At 40.3% G+C, this 20,916-nt stretch overlaps 2 protein-coding genes across 6 annotated transcripts in view; one reads left to right on the forward strand and one right to left on the reverse strand.

Moving 5' to 3' along the window:
• On the reverse strand, window positions 1-15,197 carry calcoco2 (calcium binding and coiled-coil domain 2). Of its 3 annotated transcripts, none has more exons than XM_040014408.1 (15): window positions 15,106-15,197; window positions 10,741-10,924; window positions 10,552-10,654; window positions 9,740-9,900; window positions 4,840-4,965; window positions 4,604-4,729; window positions 4,436-4,528; window positions 3,528-3,625; window positions 3,383-3,452; window positions 2,935-3,099; window positions 2,661-2,849; window positions 1,985-2,122; window positions 1,759-1,888; window positions 1,388-1,404; window positions 1-1,090 (listed from the first exon to the last, which is right to left on the reverse strand). In XM_040014408.1, the coding sequence occupies exons 2-15, from the start codon at window positions 10,909-10,911 to the stop codon at window positions 935-937; spliced, it is 1,743 nt and encodes a 580-aa protein (XP_039870342.1). In that variant the 5' UTR covers window positions 10,912-10,924; window positions 15,106-15,197; the 3' UTR covers window positions 1-934. The 3 variants fall into 3 exon arrangements, with proteins under 3 accessions (XP_039870342.1, XP_039870341.1, XP_039870340.1); XM_040014407.1 differs by lacking the exon at window positions 15,106-15,197 and adding an exon at window positions 11,426-11,541; XM_040014406.1 differs by lacking the exon at window positions 15,106-15,197 and adding an exon at window positions 11,409-11,530.
• ttll6 (tubulin tyrosine ligase-like family, member 6) overlaps window positions 13,506-20,916 on the forward strand; it is a 22,165-nt gene continuing 14,754 nt past the window's right edge. Inside the window, exons 1-3 of one of the 3 annotated variants that reach the window (XM_040014403.1) lie at window positions 13,506-13,685; window positions 15,780-15,931; window positions 19,470-19,647. In XM_040014403.1, coding sequence (XP_039870337.1) covers window positions 19,499-19,647 — 149 coding nt within the window. In that variant the 5' untranslated portion in view covers window positions 13,506-13,685; window positions 15,780-15,931; window positions 19,470-19,498. The remainder of the gene's footprint in view (window positions 13,686-15,779; window positions 15,932-19,469; window positions 19,648-20,916) is intronic. The other 2 variants (XM_040014404.1, XM_040014402.1) reach the window with 2 other exon arrangements.

The following is a 20,916-nucleotide window of genomic DNA, read 5'->3' on the forward strand; positions in this document are numbered from 1 at the left end:
TCCTGCTTGTGCTGGAAAGAAAAACTTTTTTTTTTTTTTTTTTTTTTTTTTTTTTAAATCCTCTCCGATGATGTTCAGGTCAGGTAAACTAAGGTTTTATCATCTCTTCAGCAAATATGACAGAGTGGAGTCTTTATCTTAACTATACTTCTTCCGTTATACATGACTGATAATCTTTCCTGATTTCAGAAACTTAGGAGAACAAAAACGACATACTCTGATAGCACGATGTTAGTGGTCTCATTGGTGGTCACCCTATCTGCCTCGAGGCTTCTGCAGCAGTGAAGCATCACATCATGATTACTGATTAGAGGACCGTTACAATACAGTTAAAGCCTATAATATTAAGAAACTTGAATTTCCACACAACTTTCCAATTTCTTCACCAAACCAGTGCCTGTGGAAAAACTTAAGAAAAGTGGGGGGAGAAGTAGACTCAAATTTGTGGTGCGAAACATTACATGTTTTGCATGTGGCAGGGGTTCAACATCAGTGTTTGTGTCCCTAAATATCTCCCATATTCATAATGTTTAGGATTTATTCACTAACCAGCCTTTAAATTCATGTGAAACCACCACGGGTGTGTCTTTATAACGTGTGTGTGTGTGTATTTTTCAGCGTGCATTCAGAAGTTTGCATGTCCCAAGTAGGTTTTAATGAGGCGTTTTATACTTCGTGTGTTAATACCAGCAGCAGAGCCAAATATCTGTGTGTGTGCACGCACATGTGCCAAAATGTAAGCAGAGAAGTTGTGCCGTCTACTTTTACGTTTTTATATTTAAATGCAATAACATAGGCTGCGAAGGATTATGTAACACAGGCAGGTTTCCAGTGTCTGCAGGCCAACATGTTGAAGCCAAGAAGTTACTTTTAAATGTATAACCACCCATCTCTTAAGACTTATTCAAACCACGCTGCTGCTGCTCTCTCTCTCCTAATGGCTGTAGACGTGATCTTCAAACGTGGCCTGGTCCATGTCGTCGCAGATCATCGTGCAGAAGGGGCAGACGCGGTGACACTGCTCGTGCTGATCCAGTTCGTCCTGGGTGATGCCGGGGAAGCTCTCGCGGCAGTGACGACACACCAGCGACTGAAATGGAGACGGCAGCACATCAGGGGTCGTAATGGAATAGCGAGCGGATTAAGTTTTAAATCCGCTTCAAAAATAAACCTAAACAGCCGAGTCACTCGAGGGAGGGGCGCTTTTCTCATTAATGCGTTTTGGAGGGGGGAGATGCCACGGGAGTCACTCTGTGGCAGCTTTAGTTAAGATATCTGCACCAAGGCTATCAGGAAAAAATAAATCCTAAACCAAAACCACTGTAAGTGTGAAGCTGGACTGAATTAAATATAAAAACGTAAATAAAAAGGAAAGTATTTGACTCACCTCCTCGTCCTCTGGTCCTGCAATGAGACAGAAGAAAAGCAGTGAGCACCATATAAGGAGAATTTTTCACCTACACAGTGATACGAATCTTTAAATGAAAGCACGTTACAGGCATGAAATAAGTGCAGTTTTGCAAAATTGTTAAGAACTGCAACCAAAACAGTTTTTCATGATTTCATGCACACGTCCTGTACACATGAAATTTTGAGTGCTTGAGTGCGGGAAGAACCACACTCCAAGTCGCCCCTCGGTACTTAGAGGGGCTGTAAGATCAAGGTAAAGGTTTGTGTAAATAGCTAAATATACTAAAGTTAGTATTTTCTTCAGATTTGGTAGGTTTTAGACAGTACATGTGTGAGACCGTTTCCCACCTATGGTTTCATAAACGTGGGTTGAAGCAGGTGGTGCGTCGTCATCTGGCTGCAAGTACAAAGGTTCTGCAGGAGTCGTAAGGGGCTCTGTGTAAAGTCTGCGCAGGTCCTGAATGGTTTCTTTGAGAGTCTGGCAAAATAAACACAGTTGAGGTGTCAACATTTTTTTTAAAAGTGATTCTGAGTCTGAACATCTACCGAGTAGAGCCAGCGTTATTGTGTGTACCTGGTTTTCCCGAGCAAGCTCCTCCTTCTCTTGTGTCAGGAGTGTGAGCTGATTGTCTTTCCGATTTATGGTCGACTCCCTTTCATCTATGGCGATGTTCTTATCTGCCAACACTTCATTAACTTCATGGATTTGCAGCTGAAAAATCAAAGAAAACCAAGTTCAATTTTCAGAAACGTCCAACAGACAAACTGCAGGTCAAAAAATTCCAAAATGATAATAAACCACAGAATTAAAAACACCTTAAGTCTAAAGAATTTCCAGCCTGTGTCGAACCCGCTGAGAACTATAATGAGGTCCAATCCAAAGGTGTCATATAGAGTTGAGTTCAGGGGCTCTTGGGGTTTGATATTTGCATATTTCTCATAAAGTATCAGATCAGCTAAATATTAAAAAATAAGTGAATTTTTTGTCTGTACCTTTATATTATAGGCACTTAATTTCATGCACTCTGGACAGTAGCTCAGAGTTCAATATGCACATGATAAATATAGCATCATTTAATTTTCTCAGCTTTTCTTCTATTTTTATTTATTTATATTTATTTTAATGATTATCAGCTGATTTTTCTTGCTTGTTCTGATTTAGGTGGAGCTTGAGCTCCACCTAAATCCCCCCCCCCCCCAAGCAGATAAGAATCAAAATCTTAAAAGATTAAAATTTCACATCGATTCACCTCAAATTTGCTGCTCTTCCGTTTCTCGCCATCCAATGCTTTGCACACGTTCTCCAGCTGATCCCGGATTTGTTGCATCTCCGCCTCCAAATACTCATTACGTCTCTTGGCATTTCTGGTCTCCTCCTTTTCAGCTGCCAGCTTGGCCTGAGTCTCCTGTAGCTGTCTGGTAAGAGTCTGACACTGAAACTAAGAAGGAGATGCATCTTTAAGCCATGAAATTAGATACTTTTTTTAGGAGGTTACGATCCCCTTTTTTTGAACCTGTTCGCACCATTAGGTCATCCGAAGGGCTCTGCTGAGTCTCCTGCACTGAAAGCCTCCTCTGCAAGTCCTGGTTCTCTCTCTGCATTTTGTCCACGTTGTAGGTGAGGCTCTGCAGTCTTTGCAGCTCTGCAGCGAGCCTCTCCTTCTCTTTCCTGCTGCTCTGAAGGTCCACCTGCCAGCATGCAATATATAGTTTTGTATTTTTCTGGTTCCAAATAAATGACAACTGAATGGATGAACTCTCAGGCCAGCCCATTTAAAATGATCACAGCAGTACATAAAGTTAACTAAATGGTAAAATGGTAAATGGCCTGTATTTATATAGCGCTTTTCTAGTCCCTAAGGACCCCAAAGCGCTTTACATATCCAGTCATCCACCCATTCACACACTGGTGATGGCAGCTACATTGTAGCCACAGCCACCCTGGGGCCCACTGACAGAGGTAAAGATTTACCTCGATGAGCTGGATGCCGTCCTTTGCTTTAAACAGCTCCCGTTCACCTTCTCTGACCTTTGCATTCAGCCTAAAACGCACAGATTTGAGCATCAGTAAGCAGATGCGTTCTAAAAGTTTTGGTTTGAAGTAGAAAATGACTCACTTGGAGATCTCCTCACTCTGGGCCTCAATCGCCTCCTTCAGCTTTTCACGCTCGTCTTTCAGCTGGTTGATCTTCTGCACAGCTCGATCGTATTTCTCCTGTAAAAACAAGGAAGAGGTTTGTGGCGTGGGTGTGGTCTCTGGCCAGCTGCAGAGGAGGGGTGACGCAGTGAGCTCCCGGGGCGGCGCAGGGGCGGGGTGAACAGGTGTGCTGGGATCTGACAGTGATTGTGTCTCTTTATATGTTGGCAGTGACAGTCGGAGGAGGGAAGCGGACGTGACAGCAGAGAGAGCGGGAGTGTCTGTGTCCCAGTAAAAACCACAGTATTAAATAAAAGTTCTGCTGTCATCATATTCGCTCCAGCTTATGTTTCTTGGGTCCAATGTTACAAGGTTACTGTAAGATTCAGATCAGCGGTCATAGGTGAAGGGTTCACTTGACATGTGAAACTGAGATTGAAAATGATGAAAATGGGAAAAAAGAAAAACAAAACAACAATTTTACAAAACTATGACTGTGGTATCAAGATTTTTTTATATCTGCCATTAGAGTGAAGTGTGGCAGTTTAAAAAAAGAAGTTTGTTTGCACACATAATTTGCACAAACACGGCTTGCATTGAGCAAACTGGCTCTACAGACTTCTTTATTTACTTTAAATTTAACCGGGAAATCACACTGAGACCTTCTTTACAACTCAAAGCATATTAAAAATGCAACATAAACATCAAATATTACAGCTCATCACTTCAAATCCAGCATAACGCGATTTTCCTTTCAGCACTTTGGGAGCTGGACAGTGGATTAGTCCACATACAGCCCAGAACCAAACATCGGTGGTGTTCAAAGCTCCCACTTAACAAAGCTCACTTACTTTAGACCGTCTAACAGTGAGACAGAATCCATCTTACCTCGCTCGTTCTCGATAAACTCCGCTCCCTCCTCTCAGTGATGCTGTCCTGCTGTATCTCCATCTGCTTCGTCATCTGGATCACCATCTCCTCCTAACGTCAAACATAAGTTTTTACACCGATGTTGAAGTGCTGAATTTAGATGTAAAATGTCAAGCGAGGGCAAACCTTCAAGCTGTCATTTTCTTTCAGCTGCTGCTGCAAAGAGCTTCTGAGGTTTTCAGTCTGTTGCTTGGTTTGACCCAGTTCAGTGGCCAGTTCGGCGTTTTCTTTCTCTTTTTGCTCATTCTGCCCCTGTGAGAGAATCAATAACACTGAGTCAGCTTACCAAAGTTCAGCTTACACTTTACTCTTTTCTCTGTTGCACAAGACAAATGGCGGAGTGGAAAATAAGATAAGTGGACCTTTAAGCCGGCAGCTTGCTGCTGCTCCCTCAGCAGAGCACTCTTCAAGGTTTCATTTTCAGCTCTTATCTGATCCAGCTCTTTCTGCATTTCAGCTTTTTCTCGTAAGCTCTGCTCAACTTGGTCCTGGAAAAAGGAAAAAACAAATACGTCAATAAAAAGCTCTGTTTACTTTTCAGACACTGCGACCTGCTCTCATGTGTTGTTGGAGAGACAAAAGTCAGAAGCAAGCACTGCATTTAACCCCTCTGAAGTATCAGAAGTATAATGGCGAGTAAAAACCTCTCAGGGATCACAGATACGTTTTTTTTTTTTTTGGCTAAAACAAACATCTTCAGAAGCTCTTCAATAGGCCAGACGCTCACTGACACGTGACTGCGAACAGTGTTTGTGATCTATTACGCTCACTGCAGAACTAAGCACTAAAGACCTAACCCTCCATGGAGGGTTAACAGTAGAATAAAATATTACAGAATCTGACAAAGTATAAAGACTGAATGTACACAGGGTTGAAAGGGGTGCAGGTGGAGATAAGGTGGGGAAGACGCTCACACAGGCGAGAATTCAGACAGGCAAAGATTAGACTTGGGGTAGGGAAAAAACAAACAAACCACAACATCAAGGAATTAGGGGAAAAGACAAGTCAATGCACAAGAGGAAAGCAAGGCAAAACAATCATCAAAATAAACCGGAAGTGGAATGAAGACGGGGGATACAGAGACAAAACAGAGGTGGACAAAGTCAAGAAAACCCTTCAAACAGCAGGAAAATGTGTACACATGAAAATATGAACACATGAAAAGGTCTAGGGGATGAGGGGAAGTAAAAAGTATCCGGGTTGAAAAAGGAGAGAAAGAGGTAAAACGGTTAAATTAAAAGGTTTTATTAACATTTCAACAAAACTCAGAGACGGTCAAGCTGCTGTCACCATTAAAAAAAAAAAGTAGTAAACACAACTCAGTAGTTGGTCAAAACCCTGAAAAATTAAGCAAAACGCAAGGTTAATCACCAAACCCACTCCTCTTCACTGAGCAGGAGTCAAGCAACACACACAACTTCATATCCTTCCAAACAATCTTCAAAAACTTAAATCAAAGCCTAATAACTTTTATTCTCCGACTCCTTTTGCAATAACTTAATAAGATCCAATTTCATTTTAATGTTACTGAGACTTTGGACCAGTTGTCTCTCTACTTTATACTTCCAACACTGCAAAACAACATGTGCTAAAGTTTCCTCCTCTCCACAATAACCACATTTCCCTGAATTGTTTCCCTATCAACAATAGTGTAGAATTCAAGCCTGTATGTCCAAATCTCATTCTTGCCTCCTCCTCCTCCCCCCCCCCCCCGTGGCTCTCCTTTCTCCTACCCCCCTTAGAATTTTATAGAACCACCTTCCCCTCTTTTGTTCTTTGTTTTTGCCATCTAGCCCTCATTTCTAGCTTTATAATACTCTTAATCCGCTTGAACAAAACTCACCGCCAGATCATCTATCCTATGATAAGTGGCTTCCTTTGCCAACCCATCTGCTTCTTCATTCCCCCTCGCCCCATAGTGAGCCGGGACCCATACAAACACTACTAACAGACCCATCATATGTATTCTGAAAAGACTTTGCCGAATCTCTATTAAAATATCTGATCGACCTTCTGAATGACCGCTCTGTGGACTGACCAAGGATGCTCTTGAATCTGAACAAATAATTGCTTTCAGTGGCCTCATCTCTTCTGCCCACTGAACCGCTAATAGAATTGCTATCATTTCTCCTGTAAACACAGACAAGCCATCATTTATTCTCTTCCCAATTTCTACCATAAAATCCAGAATCACCACTTCTACCCCCACTTGACTAGCTGGATTCACATCTGTATATACTTGCACATACCCATAATACTGTTCAATGTAACCCTGAACTGAATGGGAGTCTAGACCGCCTGCCTATCCTTACTCTTCTTGTCCAATAATGCAAAATCTACTACTGCTTCAGGAAGTATCCATGGAGGGATTGCAGGCCACGGCACTCGTTGACATGACTAACTGATCCAAATTAAATTCTCTAGCTCTTCCCCCCCCACCACCCATCCAAAGCTCTTTAATTCCCTCCTTTCTCCCAGCAAGGTTTAAATACTTCTAGTGTAGGGTGATCCTGCCCCTGTAAATTTGCCCAATAATTCAATCTAAGATGTTCTCTCCTCAATCCTAGTGGCATCTCCCCCATCTCCACCTGCAAGGCTACAGTAGGCGTTGTTTTAAATGCCCCTGTACAAAGTCTTAACACCTGATACCAAATAACATCCGATTCCCCAAGAGTAGTGTCTGCTACCGAATTACATGCCACACAACCACAATCTAACATTGACCTCACCAACCCAGTGTATATGGCCCCCAAGGATTCGCTATTCGCTTCCCAATCCCTCCAAACTAAACACCTCAAAATATTTAAAACTTTTACACTTACCCACCAATTCCTGAATGTGTGCACCCCAGGTTACCCTCCCAGCCAACCACAAACCCAGAAACTTAAACTTCCTCACTCTTTCTAATTCCACGCCATATAGCTTCACCTAACTTCCTCACTAACCCCTTTGAAGCCCCACTTATACAACCACTTTTCAACTTTACCAACTGCTTCCTGCGGCTTCTTTACAATAAATTCTACATTCCTCTCTCTCCTCCATAAGGCTCCATCAAAAAGTGAACATCCCACCCCACGCTCTATATCATTAAACACATCATGAATCATTAGAGAAACTAACAAGGGACTCAGTATGCTCCCTGAGGAGTCCCATTCTCTACAGAAAACCTCTCCTGAGTAACTCTGTCATGTGAAGGCTGTGTGCAGGCAGGAAAAGGACCCAAAATCCAGACTCACGGAAACAAAAGGTGAACTTAAATACAGCTTTAATGCTGGACGGCAAAACAGAAAACTGGCTGAACTAGAATACAAAATAAACTAATGCAGCAGCCTGGCAGACAGACCACACAGTACAATATGATGGTCGAGCGCGACACTAACACAGAAACACAGGGCTTAAATACACAGAGGAGGCAATCAAAAGATGAGAGACAGGAGGGAAACACAGCTGGGACAAAACAGGGCTGACGAGACAAAGGAAGCAAAACTAGACGCATTAACATGAGATACGGACTTTCAAAGTAAAACAGGAAACACAGACTGAACTTATAGACACAGACTCACAAGCAGGCACTGTAACAGAGACGTGGGGCAGGCACAGACACTGACTGGACACAGAACAGATGGAGTATGGAACCAAACTTAAGAACTACAAAATCACACACCAAGAAGAACTGGGGAAAAAAATAGAAATGTAAAACAGAAACCAAAACCTCCACAAAAATAAACTAAGAAGAGAACACAAATAAAGGGTACAAAACAGAAACCACTGGGTCAAAGACCCAGGAACCCTAACACTTTCCAATTCTCACTTGTATTTGCGTACCCTTTAAAAAATCCAAAATCCACCTATACATCCACCCCCTAACACCCAATTTATGGATTTTAATTAACAAACCTCCTCTCCACATCATATCATTAGCTTTCTCCATATTGAAAAACACTGCCACCACACACACTTTATTTATCTGAGCCCTCCTAATTTCATGCTCCAAACACAATACTGGATCCATAGTACTTCTCCCTCTTCTAAATCCACTTTGATATTTAGATAAATCCTCTACTTTCTACATAATATATTAATCTTTCATTTATCATTCTGTCTATAACTTTACATATATGTGATGGTAAAGCTATCAGTCTATAATTACCTTGCTTGGTTCTGGCCTAGAGCTCACCTATCCCTGGCCTTAAGTACCTCTAACTGCTGATGGGAGTCAGCTGTACCAAACGGACGGCACCTAGGCAGGGGGGGCGAGAGACCACACCCACTCCAGGACAATGTCAGGAAGAGACCTTGCTAGGGCCGCAAGTCTTTTTAAAGGCTTTGTTATTAGAATGTATAACTTGTTTTTACCAGCTTCGACAGCAAAGCTTGTAATGCTTTCACTTTGAGTCTGTGTATGCATCATCATAACAAAGCACCTACTGCAGCAGGAAATGCCACAGAACTGATTTAAATACTTCTCATGCGTTCATACTGCACGTCGGGCGTCTGTGGCTGGATTTTGTCAGTGTGACGGCGTTCCAGATGAGTCTTTTACATTTGTGAGGCTATGAAGGCGCTTTGAAGCTTGAAGTAATTTGAAAGGTGGCGAGTGTATGTGGGCAAAAGGCTTTCTTTTTTTCATGGCGTTTTAAATTTTTGATTCATTAATGTGGCATATGAGGCGTCTTTATTTGCTGTACAGTCACAAAGCTGAGCTCCATATTTTAAGATGGTTTTAAGGTGGTCCTGTTTTTTTTTTTTTTTTTTTTGTCTTGCAGCTTCATTTCTGGATGTCAGAAAACTTCCTACAGCTTAGTTACTCCAAATATAGGTACTTTTAGCTTTGTTATTTCCCACAGCAGATTGATTCACAAAGATTTTACATTGGTTGAACCCTCCCATTTATCCAGCCTTTGGAATGGCACTTGTGAACCTCTGAGGCTGTAAACCTCTTTTATTTGGCCTTACATACCTGACCTGCAGCTTGTTAATTAAAACCAGTCCTTCAACATCAAGCTCCGCCCACCATCTGGGTGTGATCTGTAACTCTGAGCTTTGCTTTGACATACATATCAACAAGGTGACGTTGCCATGCTTTCACCAAGTGAAAAATATCGCACAATTTATGCATCTTTTTCCTTGTCGTCATCTGCTGTAATACCTTCTAATAAGAGTCTTGAAACCCATCTCCAGCTTGTTCAACACCACATCACTCCTCACTACATTATCCTGGCTACCCTGCCGCTTCCTTTATGTCAGGTTTAAGTCACTTACCTGTGTTGTGATAACCAGCAGGTCGTCGTCTGGGCTGATCTCCAGGCTTTGCTCCGCAGGGCTTCTGAAACAGAAAGGAGTGCTGGCTCCTCGCACCTGACCGGTGCTGTCGACGTAGCAGAACTGGTAGAACTCGATCTCATCTTTGGGCAGGTAGTAATCTGAAGGAAACGGATAACGAGATCTTGATGTCATGATGACTCAAAAACTCTCACTGCTCTTTGAAACGTTTATTATTTTGTTTCTCAATCAATAAAATGCTAAAAAATGTAAAAAGATCCATATTACATTTTAAACTCCCCCAATAAACTGAACACACAAAAAACCCTGAAGATGCCAGAATGATAGATTTGTTTTTACATGTTCTTGTAAAATTGGCTAAAAATGGTTTCTGATTGACAAGTTCAAAAAAAAATCAAATATCAAGAAAAGTTTCATTATTATGAAAATAAGGCTCTCTAAAAGCTTAGATTTTGGTTATATAACATATTGATTTTCTTGTGTGCAAAACATTGGGTACTTTCACCTCTTTGAGGCATAAAATATGTGGATACTTTATTGTAAAGCTGAAAAACCAGTGATGGATCGTTTGAGCTTCTGCCATTTTAACTGGACAAAAAACAAAAAGAAAAATAGGATTCTGTGGGTGAAACCTGGATACAATCATATCTGTCTGTGCAGATCATTGACACAGCAGCTCAGGAAAAACAGATTTAATCCGAAACTGTTTGCATTTAAGACACAACTAGGGTGTACACTACAAACACAGCCAAACACATTCACCTGGAAACAGAAGTGAAAGCATTTCTTACCCTTAAAGAAAGCTTGCCTTGTCACTGTCTGTTCCCCAACTACATCTATACATGGTTCCACCCACACAAAGGTATGATAATCCTTTGTTGTGGTCCACCCCACCTGGAAAAGGGTAGAAAAGCTTAAGAAGGACATTCTTTGATTTAACATTTTTATAAAAAGTTGAGGATTTAATTGATCCAACCCACCTTAAAGATGCCCACCCAGTCCCTGGGGTTGGGCTGGAAGGCCGCAGTGAGGGTGTAGCTGCAGGTGACGTGGGTGGACGGTGGGTATGACTGAGGGATGTCGATGAACACCACCTGGGAGAAGGTGCGTGCCAAGTGGTCTGCTACCTCTGTAGCAGTGTTGCTCTCCATGCTGAGATGCACTCTGCCAGAAAACATATAAAAGGTCGATGATGAAACATTTCAGGACGCTGACAGATGAGAACAGGTACAGCAAGCTCTCGGTGTCAGGACAGAAAGCAGCAGCGGTGTTACAGGCCTCCTCCTGATGTTGTTGCTTATTTGCTTTTGCGCACTTACCATTGTTCTATTCTTTGACTGCTTACGCTCCAAAAACGATCTGAAAATCAACTTTCCTACAACTAAAATGACTTAAATGCTATTTTTAAGACATCCCCCTTGTCAGCCGATGACCTCAAATGTGTTTTATAAACTTTTGAAGGCCGTAAACTCACGATAGATCATTAAAAAAAAAGAAAGAAGAAGAAATCGAAAGCAAAACAGTCTAAAAGACCGCACCCTGGACTTAACCGACGTCTTCCACGCATGCAAGATAAAAACTACAACAGAAACTCTTCTAATAATCCTAAAATCGCAGTCAGATGTTCGGCTAAACACATGAAACTCACATATTTTCTGTCAGTACCTTGCTCCGACGTCTGCTGCTCAGGGAACTACCAGCTGAGTGCTGCCTTCAAATGCTCGTCGGATATTTGTTTTGCATGCACGTAAACGTTACAAACCTCAGTGACGCAGAAGGGGCTTTTTTCGGGCATGTCACGTATGGGCTGAAAACAATCTTTTAAAACCTCATGCCTGGGGGGGGAACTCAGAAAAACTTTTAAAGCTCTTTGCAGATGTCAGATATGAATGATTATGTTATATTTGTGTAGTCCTGAGAACCTGAATAGTGCTTTAAAAAAAAGACAACAACATTTATTTAAACAATACATTTTAAACATTGTTTTAACCCTTCCCTTCAGTTTTTCATATTTTGTAATTTGTACCTCCTCCAGGCTTTCTGAAGGTCTTTCAAATTGGATGCTTTTGCCCTGATTTTAGTCCAGTCCTCGTACTTGATCATTCCTCATTTAGAGGAATGTTTTGTTTATTAACCCACTTAACACTGACCTATAACTCATTCAAGCTTGAAAGAAGCATGTAGCTGAAGTGATGAAACCATGTTGTCTACACATAACAGAAAACTGAGCAAAGAACCAATTTTAAACTGTATCTTTAGGCACTTTGTTACCATCGCAGAAACACATAATTTCTTGATATTTCTTTAGTGTGAGCTATGAAAAATACCAAAGATAACACAGTTTAACAGGTGTAAAATAGTACTTGTGCATCGACAAGATGCATATCTTATTGTAGTTTTTTCTATGTCCCTTAATTTGAGGAACGTGGAAAAGTGGAGGGTAAAGGAGACATAGCAGGTCTACACAAAAAAGATCTTTCTGACCTTTCAGTTGATTCATCTACTATTTACCGAATCCTCATCAGAAATGGTCTCAGTGTAAGGATGGCTGTCAAGAAGTCGTGCTTAATAAAGGGAAAGTGGGAGGAAGGGCAGAGGCATGCCAAATTACACCAGAACTGGACTGAAATTCAGTGTTGACAGGTCTGATGAATCTGAACTTGAAATTAATGGACACAACCATTTGTAATACACAGTGGATGCTCTGTCATGGTTTGGCGGTGGTGTTGGGATTTTGTCATCATTGTTGGAATTATGAATGCAAAGAAACAAGGTCAGATTTTGACTCACCATACAATACCATCTGGAAAGTGTCTGATTGGCAATAGTTTTATTTTTCAGCATGTCAATGGTCCCAAACACACAGCCAATGCAGTAAGACCATACAAGGAATGAAAAATCACAGAGTGGAACACCATCACTCATGGACTGGCCTCCATGATTCATGGCGCCCGGACCTCAGCATTATTGAAGCAGTGTGTGATTGATAGATAGATAGATAGATAGATAGATAGATAGATAGATAGATAGATAGATAGATAGATAGATAGATAGATAGATATATTAGTTATTCTTTTATAAGGTTGCAAGTTAAGATGAATAAAGACTACGGGCAGAATGCAATAAAATTCAAAATACAAAACTACCGAAACAGTAAGACATATAACTTATAGTCAGTATGCACAAAGGCTTGGACCTCTTGTTTCAGATTATCTGTGAAGGCATTCTAATGATGGCTGCATCTTGGGAAATGTAGTCCCAATTTTAACACTTTGCTTACAACTAGAGATGGAAACACAAGAGGGAGCCAGGCTCTTTTTCTGTAGTTATGACTTTAAAACCTGCAAGACTCCCAACATTTTTTACTAACTCTTGTCATACTTTTTTTTTTTTTAAGAATTCAGTGGGTTTTCTTTTTAGCTTTTGCCACACTGAAATGTCTGTCTTTTACAAAATAACATCTCCTTCAAAATCCTTTTTTGCACATCTTTTTTAAAAAACAATTTATTTGCTTTGAATACCTAAAACGATTAGAAATATACCGAAAATCTTCTATTATGTATTGTGACTGAAAACTTTTCTCTGAGTGCTGCAATAAAAACAACAACAAAAGAAAGCAAAACAAAGATTCCCAGTATTTCACGCATGGGATACGTGGTGCACCTGTTGATGCAGTTTTCCTCATCGGTGAAACAAACAACCAATCGGAGACGAGAACTCTCACACCCCGACTTGTGATTGGCTAAAAGTCTTAACAGGGTTTTCGTCTTCTCCTCGACTTCATTCATGTTTACATTTGTAGGTTATAGGGCTCCTCGGTCCTCCCAGCCAAGACCAAGAGCACGACACGCCAGCAACATTAACAATACGGAAGGCTGCTCGCTTAGTGTTACTCACCGATAACAAGAGGATACCACATCCATCGGTAAATTCACATTTTGTTTCCTTTTTAAAGCTTTTTAAAGCTGACCGAGCTGGGGAGAGGTCGGCGTTCTGTTGCCATAGAAACAACACGTCTAGCGTCAAGCTGTGCGGTCAGTTTTCTTTGCTAGACGTTTGCTTGATTTTAAAAGCACAGATAAACTTCTTCTTTTTTTTTTTTTTTTTTACACTGCACTGGGAGAAACACTCGCAATCTATCACTGAAATTTAAATTTAGAGACGTTTTTGCTTAAAAATGGCTTGAGGATGGCTCCGAAAAGAGAAGCTCTGTAAGCCTGTGCCTCCTTTCTGCGTGAGCTTATCTTCACATTTCAAGTTAGCACCTCAACACCGTGGGTAGCTTAAATTAGAGAATAAACTTGATAGCATACAATACTGTACCTTAAAGAAAATGTCCACCAATGCATTTTCTTTTGAATACTTTTTACTTTTGAAAAAAAAATAAAATAATAATAATAATTTGCGCCCTTTGTTTCATGCTAACCTTCAAAAAAATACTTTCTAAACGTTACTGTGCCCGATCCACGCTTCTTTGCTACAAGTATAATCTAGGTGACATTTAGCAGTGGCAGTGCAGCATTTAAATGGTAATTGAAGGAATCAAAGTAGTTACATTTGATGTAATGAAGCAAAACAAAAATATCTGTATCTGCAAAAAGAAGCTAAAGAAGATGCAAAATTAACACAAACGACTAAAATTAAATTATAACTAAAAAAGAAACCACAACAAGATTAGACAGCCTAAAAGGAAGTGCAAAATAAACATAAATAGCTTGAAAGAGAACAGGAACTGACTAAAAGTTACAATAAAGAGTTTGGAGTGTACTTGGTCAAAATATATATAGTCCTTATCAAAGCCACATTACAAAAGTGCTTTACAGGAGCAGCATACTACAGCAAGCATTGTGGGGAAACAGTTTGAGGACTAATCAGCTGTATGAAAAATGTACAGAAATTGTTTAGGGAATAAAAGATGTAACTTAGAAAGAAGTGACTGGCTTTTTTGATTTGATTTTCAGATTGTTCCAGAGACTCTTACTCTCATTTAATACATAGGTCAAATCCAGCCCAGTGGATGGACATTGGTTTTTACTGAACGTTGTGTGGGTTATTGCTAGTTTTGCAGGCCCTTTTACTGACAAACTGAAGTAATATGTTTCTGATAAGGAATCGCCCTAAAGCTTTTCATTGTGATAACAGCAGGCTGACTGAATATGGAAAAACTCTTTATCCTTTTTGTATTGTAAATGTATGGACCATAATTTATGTATATGTATTTCTTTGGTTTTATTGATCCACTAAAATTGGTTCCATGTGGCAAACAAACAAACAAGCAGCTCGTCACCCTTGCATTAAACTATAATTTCCCATGAGGCTCACACACACACACATCAGTTAAATACCTTGAACAGCATGTGCAGTCACAATTCGTCAGTTCAGTCGCTTGAAGCTTAGCAGTAGATCTTTAAAGCATCATAACAAAGGCAGGACATAGATAAGTGAGTGTGGAAGGGAGTAAGATGTCAGCTGATTATTAATTAATGTTGATTGACTGATTAATCAAGGCGTCTGATCAGTGCCAGCTTGTAGCCTCACCAGATTTTGTGCTACTCTGTCACCTCATCATTATTGTCCAGGCCCGTTATGTCTAATTAAGACATGTTCAGCAGCAAGGTACAGCGTCGTGTTTCTACTTTTTATTCTTCTTTGCCAAATGTTTGGCCTACATCTTCTCTTCTGTCTTCATGCTCCGGCTGAAGGTGCTTCGTTTCAGCTTGGCCAGGAAGATCGATGTCCAGCCTGTTCACTTACACCACACACTGCTGCAGCTCTTTTCAGCACAGATTTAAATTTAACAAGTCGAGGCGTTGAAAAGCACTTCTCCTATTTCACCGAACAAATGTCAGGGATTATACCTCTCCACTTGCTCCCCACTAAGATCTCTCAATCTTTTCAGGAGGGATTGGGTTTTTTATTTTTTGTCCCCACTGTTTCTAATTGGTCACCAGATCCACTGCTTGAGTCAAACTAAGTAAGTCAATCTGAGCTGATGATACAAATCTGCTTTTTTTTTAAGGCTCCAGAGGTGCAGAGATGTGGCTCACCTGTTTGCTTGTTGAGGAGTGTGGCAGTGTCTTAAGAAGCTCTTGAAGCTGAGATCCCTGATTCAAAGAGGCGTGGACAAAGGGGGAGCAACACCCTCTAATATCGATGACTTCACCAGTGCAGGTAAGTAAGAACTTTATCAAAGGATGATGAGACACTATTGAGCTGACAGTTTATCAGATACACTGGCATAGAACTGAAAACAGTCAAATGCAACAGGTTTTGCGTGCTAAAAGCCCAAATATTAGTTGTCATTCAACAGAACCACAAACTTCACCTTAGAAATGACAAAAACTCAGCAGATTGTGTCAAGATATGTCCAATCATAATCAGGAAAGGCAAACTGGGGCGGTAGATTGCCACTCTCAAAGCTTCAGGTCTATGTCAGGGTGATGGACAGAATCATATGTCCCTTGGACAATCCTTGGATTCACGATTGCAGTTTTGTCCCAGCCCTATCTCCTCTCAGGGCTGTCTGAGGGCACATAAGAGTTTGCCCAACCCATCTATGTGAGTTTTGTAGGAAAAGACATTCGACCACATGCCTCTTTGTGGGTTGTAGTTTTCGTGAGGTATTCAACCCCTGTTCCACCACAGTAAGAGCTTGGTTTGGATTAAATAAATCAGACTCATTACTGTAGATGTTGGACTTCACCAGGGTTTCCCTTTTTCAACAATTCTGTTCATAATTTTAGGATAGAATAGGTGCAGCCAAAGGTTGGAGGGTCTTGGGGTTTTATACCACCATGTTCTGTTGGTTTCATAGAGCAACAACCTGCAGCTTGTGCTGGGGTGGTTCATGAATTGGCTGGGATGAGAATTGACACCTCCATGTGCTAACAGGATGGAGTGTCCACTACAGGGCTAGAAGGAGTTTATGCTTCCAGTAGAGGAGTCTAAGTATCTCAGGGTCTCGTTCACAAGCGAGAGGAGATGAAAACAGGAAGCAGACAGATGGACTGACACATTTGCAGTAATGTAGATAATGTACTGATCTTATGTGATAGAGAAAAGTCAGAACGTGAAAGCAAAGCTGTCGACTTACTGGTCAGTCAAGGTCTGGGTCGACACATGACATAGTGGAGAGATTATGTCTCTCAGCTGGCCAGGGGATTACTTGGTATCCCCTCAGGAGAGCTGGAGGAGGTGGCTAAGGAGAGGCGGGTCTGGGTGTCTTTGTTCAGTCTGCTGCCCTCATGACCTGGATAAGTGTCAAAGTGTCTGAAAATGGATGGCTGGATGGATGCACACGTGAATTATCCCAATACTGCTGAATTAAACTGGGTTAGTTTGAGTTACCGTTCACCACCGAAATCAGTCAAGTGACAGAGTTCCTCTTTGAATCTTTTTGAACTGTTAGCAGTTTGTAGACTTGGATTTATTAGCTTGTGCAAATGATATAGACTTAATTTTGCATTTTTTATTCATTGAACTGAATTGAATTTACTATATTTAAACAACTTGATACAATTGAGAAAGGTTTGTGCAGCCTGGTGCATGTGTATATGTGAAAAAATCCATATGAAGTTGTATGTTTGTTTTTTTTTCTATGTATACTTTTTCTCATTTGCATTGCATTACACTAGTGTCAAGTTTTAGACAATACAGTGTATCCCCTCTAAACAATGTGCTTAGTGCTGCATAGTTTTAGTAAGTGTTAGCGTGGCATGTCAAAGTTTAGTCTGACGTTGCGTAGTGATAATTACCAGTTAAAGTCTCACTTTACTGGAGCATGCCATTGTTTGCTGAGGATTGGGGGCACAAAGGTGCTACTTATGTACCTGCTGTTGTTGAACACTGAAGGAGAGCCTTGGAGAAATCCTTCACGGGGCTGTAACGGTATCTGGGCTGAGGTCAGTGGGGTGTTTCAAGCCAGTGTAAAGCTCACAGTTCAGGGTCAGGATTATCCAGATCATTGGATCCGAGTGCTGTTACCTGGCACCGTAACCTCCCACTGTGTACCTGTGGTGTCCCTCTTTAATGCCACCAACCCGCAGTATTCTGTCACGATCATTACCAGGAGTTCACTTGAACTCACCTTGACCCTGTAAGACACCAGACAAGAGTCAGAGGCGAACGGCTGAGACGCTGCTGTGACAGTGACTCAGTTTAGGTCAGAATGCAGAAAGATGTTTACAGAAGAACACGTAAATAACCCGAGTTAAGACCTGTACATTGTCTTTGTGTATTTCACACAAAGCCACACTAATAGGATAGAATTATCCACGCTAAATGAATCGTATATTGTATACTGAGGACTAATTATAGACAACAGAGGTGTGTACTATGAACCAAGTTCAACATAGTAAGGCTTTCTTTTCATTGGCTTTCTTGACAAAAACAAGTCAGAGATGAGAGGTTATCAACAGTTTGTACCCCTCCTGACTGTTTCAAAATTGTGATTAAAGTCATAAAAACGACAATCCTTTTGCTATCAGGATGCGTCAGAACACTCTTCGTTGAAGAGATAAGCTTTTCAGAGTCAGTAAGTTTAAATCACCTCTGATTGTCTGATTTTAGTCTTATATTTTTAATCTTTATGTTTTGTAGGTTTTTTGTTTTTTTTTAATATGTGAATTGACATTTGGCTGTCTGGTTAAGTCTAAACTATCCTGCTTTCTGCTTCCTTCAAAGCAAGTTGTAAACCCTTTTAAATGTACTGCAGGAATAAAGTAAATTATTATTATTATTATTATTATTATTATTATTATCTTTTTTATTGTTATTTTAGATATAATGAAAAAACATTCAAAATGTTTGCTGATTGCTTTAAATTAGTAGTAGTAGTAGTAGTAGTAGTAGTAAATAATTTTCCTCTAAAAGTTATGTTTCTATGCAGCCTCTTTGCTTTTATTAAATTTCCCCCATATATCTCAGTTCAGGATTCTCTGAGTGCCATGTCTCTCTGCTTATACTTGCAGTGATACCTGCTACTTATATAAAATTACAAATAACTTGTGTGATGTTTATCTGGAAGAGTGTATTGGTGATCATTTCAGTGTGGTCATTTAGTAAAAGTGCTTTTAGGCTCGACAGTTTCCTGTCAAAAAACTTGATGATCAGGGTGATCGAGACAGCGAATGGTGCTTTGTGCTGCCTTTCTACTCCCAGTCGAAGGCAGGATGTTGTTGAGGAGATAAACTGTATAATATAAAAAGATAAATCTGTCACTTCAACAGGGAAAATGGGGAAGGGATACTACTAAAAGACAACATCTGAAGAATGAATAGACTGAGATATTTTCACTGGTGTCCATGTATTGCTTCCTTACACCACTTATGTGTATTTTTAATTTACGTTATAAAAAGCAGTAAAAGTAAAAAAAGTGTCACACTTTAGCACTTCTGCTTGGTATTAGGATCATTTCCCCTCACTGTGGCTGTAGTATTACCCACTCCCTGTATCTGTACTGCCACAATAACCCTTGAATGCCGGCCTGTGACAGCACGCTGACAGCCAGAGCACTCACCTGATGAGAGAGATGGAAACAGAAACATGATTCCACGCGTGCACTTACAGCATGTAGTTTGTTCTATTTGATTGAATTTCATTGTGTGGCTGTATGGCACATACCATTCAGAATGAGAGATATGAGTGTTGGAAAATTGATCATTTTTCTGTTTGTGCCACAATTTCATGAAGTTTTTGGCATGCCTTGCAGGTCAGCTGAGCACATGTTTCTCATTCAGGATGGGTCTACCTCTGGACAGCCCAGAAAGAAACACCGACACACATAAATGTGAGCAGCGGGGTGAGGGAGAGGAGAGCGAAAGCCAAACTGAATCTTACAAATGCATGCCGCAACCCGTCAACAAGCAGAGAAGGAAAAGCAAGAAGAGGTACTTTACTGCTAGAGCTCGTCCGTTTGTACGATGGCAATTCTGAAAAAGTTTGAACGCTGTATAAAATATGAATACGAGCAAAATGCAATGTTTTGCAAAGATCATAAACTTGTATTTTATTCACAAAAGAACATGAACTGAGAAAATGTGCCATTTGTAAGAAAATTTTAGCGCTTTCTGAATTTGATGGCAGCAACATGTCTCAAAAAAAGTTGTTAAGGGGCAACAAAAGGCTCAAATATATTCTTAAATTGGTAATCTTTCCAGAATTAAAATATTTATTGAATTTGACTATAATTAAAACAAAAGAGAGAAACTATAAAGTAAAAATTAATCTAATATGTATACAGATGATAAAATGATACCTTTGAAATGTTGGGTTAATTCTTTTCAAAGTTTTGTTAAGTGGGTGTAACTCACTATTCTGTAAAATTGGCTGCTTTGGCTCCTCCAACCAGACAAAATTCTTTCAAAAGAGTGTGTCCATTATTCAAATTGCACTTCCAACCTTACATGGGTTGATCGTGAACCTATGAGTTTTTAAGATGAGAAAAGTAATAATTAAGAAATGTCAATGTGGTAACTGAAGTTAAATGTTAATGTCCTTATTTTTGTCATGTGTTAATGTGTAGCTGCAGGGTGCAGACTCAGAGGCAGGACTGCACTCAAAACAGCTTTTAATACAAAAATACCAAAACTCAGACTAAACAGGAATTAATTATATGGACAATATATGCACAGGAAGGAATCAGGGCAGAGAGGAAACACCTGGGCAACACAGGTGATGAGAATCTAACTGATGAGAGACACATGAGAAAAGGGACTATCAAAATAAGACATGAACCATAACAAACTCAGAGACAGAGGCCCAGACAAGACACACAAACTTGACACAGCAACAGAGTAACAGAACACAGAGACATGACTGAAAGAGGACACGAGACTAATCTGAGAGAACAGACAACCACAGAGCACAGAGCGAGATCACAGATGAGGATAACCCAATATTACAAACTAAACGAAGAAGATAAACAGATACACACTATGACCTTGACATGAAACTGGACACAGACCAAAGGCAAACAAATACAGAGCCAAAGACTGACTACTCACAGATACAGAACAAGGGTGACACAAGAGTGAAACTAACACTGATACAGAACTAAGAACCGGAAATATAAATAGCAAAACTTGGAAGTACAAGGAAAGCAACATTAAACTATAAAGACAACATGCCATGGAATAAGAACAAATCCAAAAATAAAC

Source organism: Simochromis diagramma, unplaced genomic scaffold, assembly GCF_900408965.1.
Source record: "Simochromis diagramma unplaced genomic scaffold, fSimDia1.1 OVJJ01000669.1, whole genome shotgun sequence".
Classification (NCBI taxonomy): domain Eukaryota; kingdom Metazoa; phylum Chordata; class Actinopteri; order Cichliformes; family Cichlidae; genus Simochromis; species Simochromis diagramma.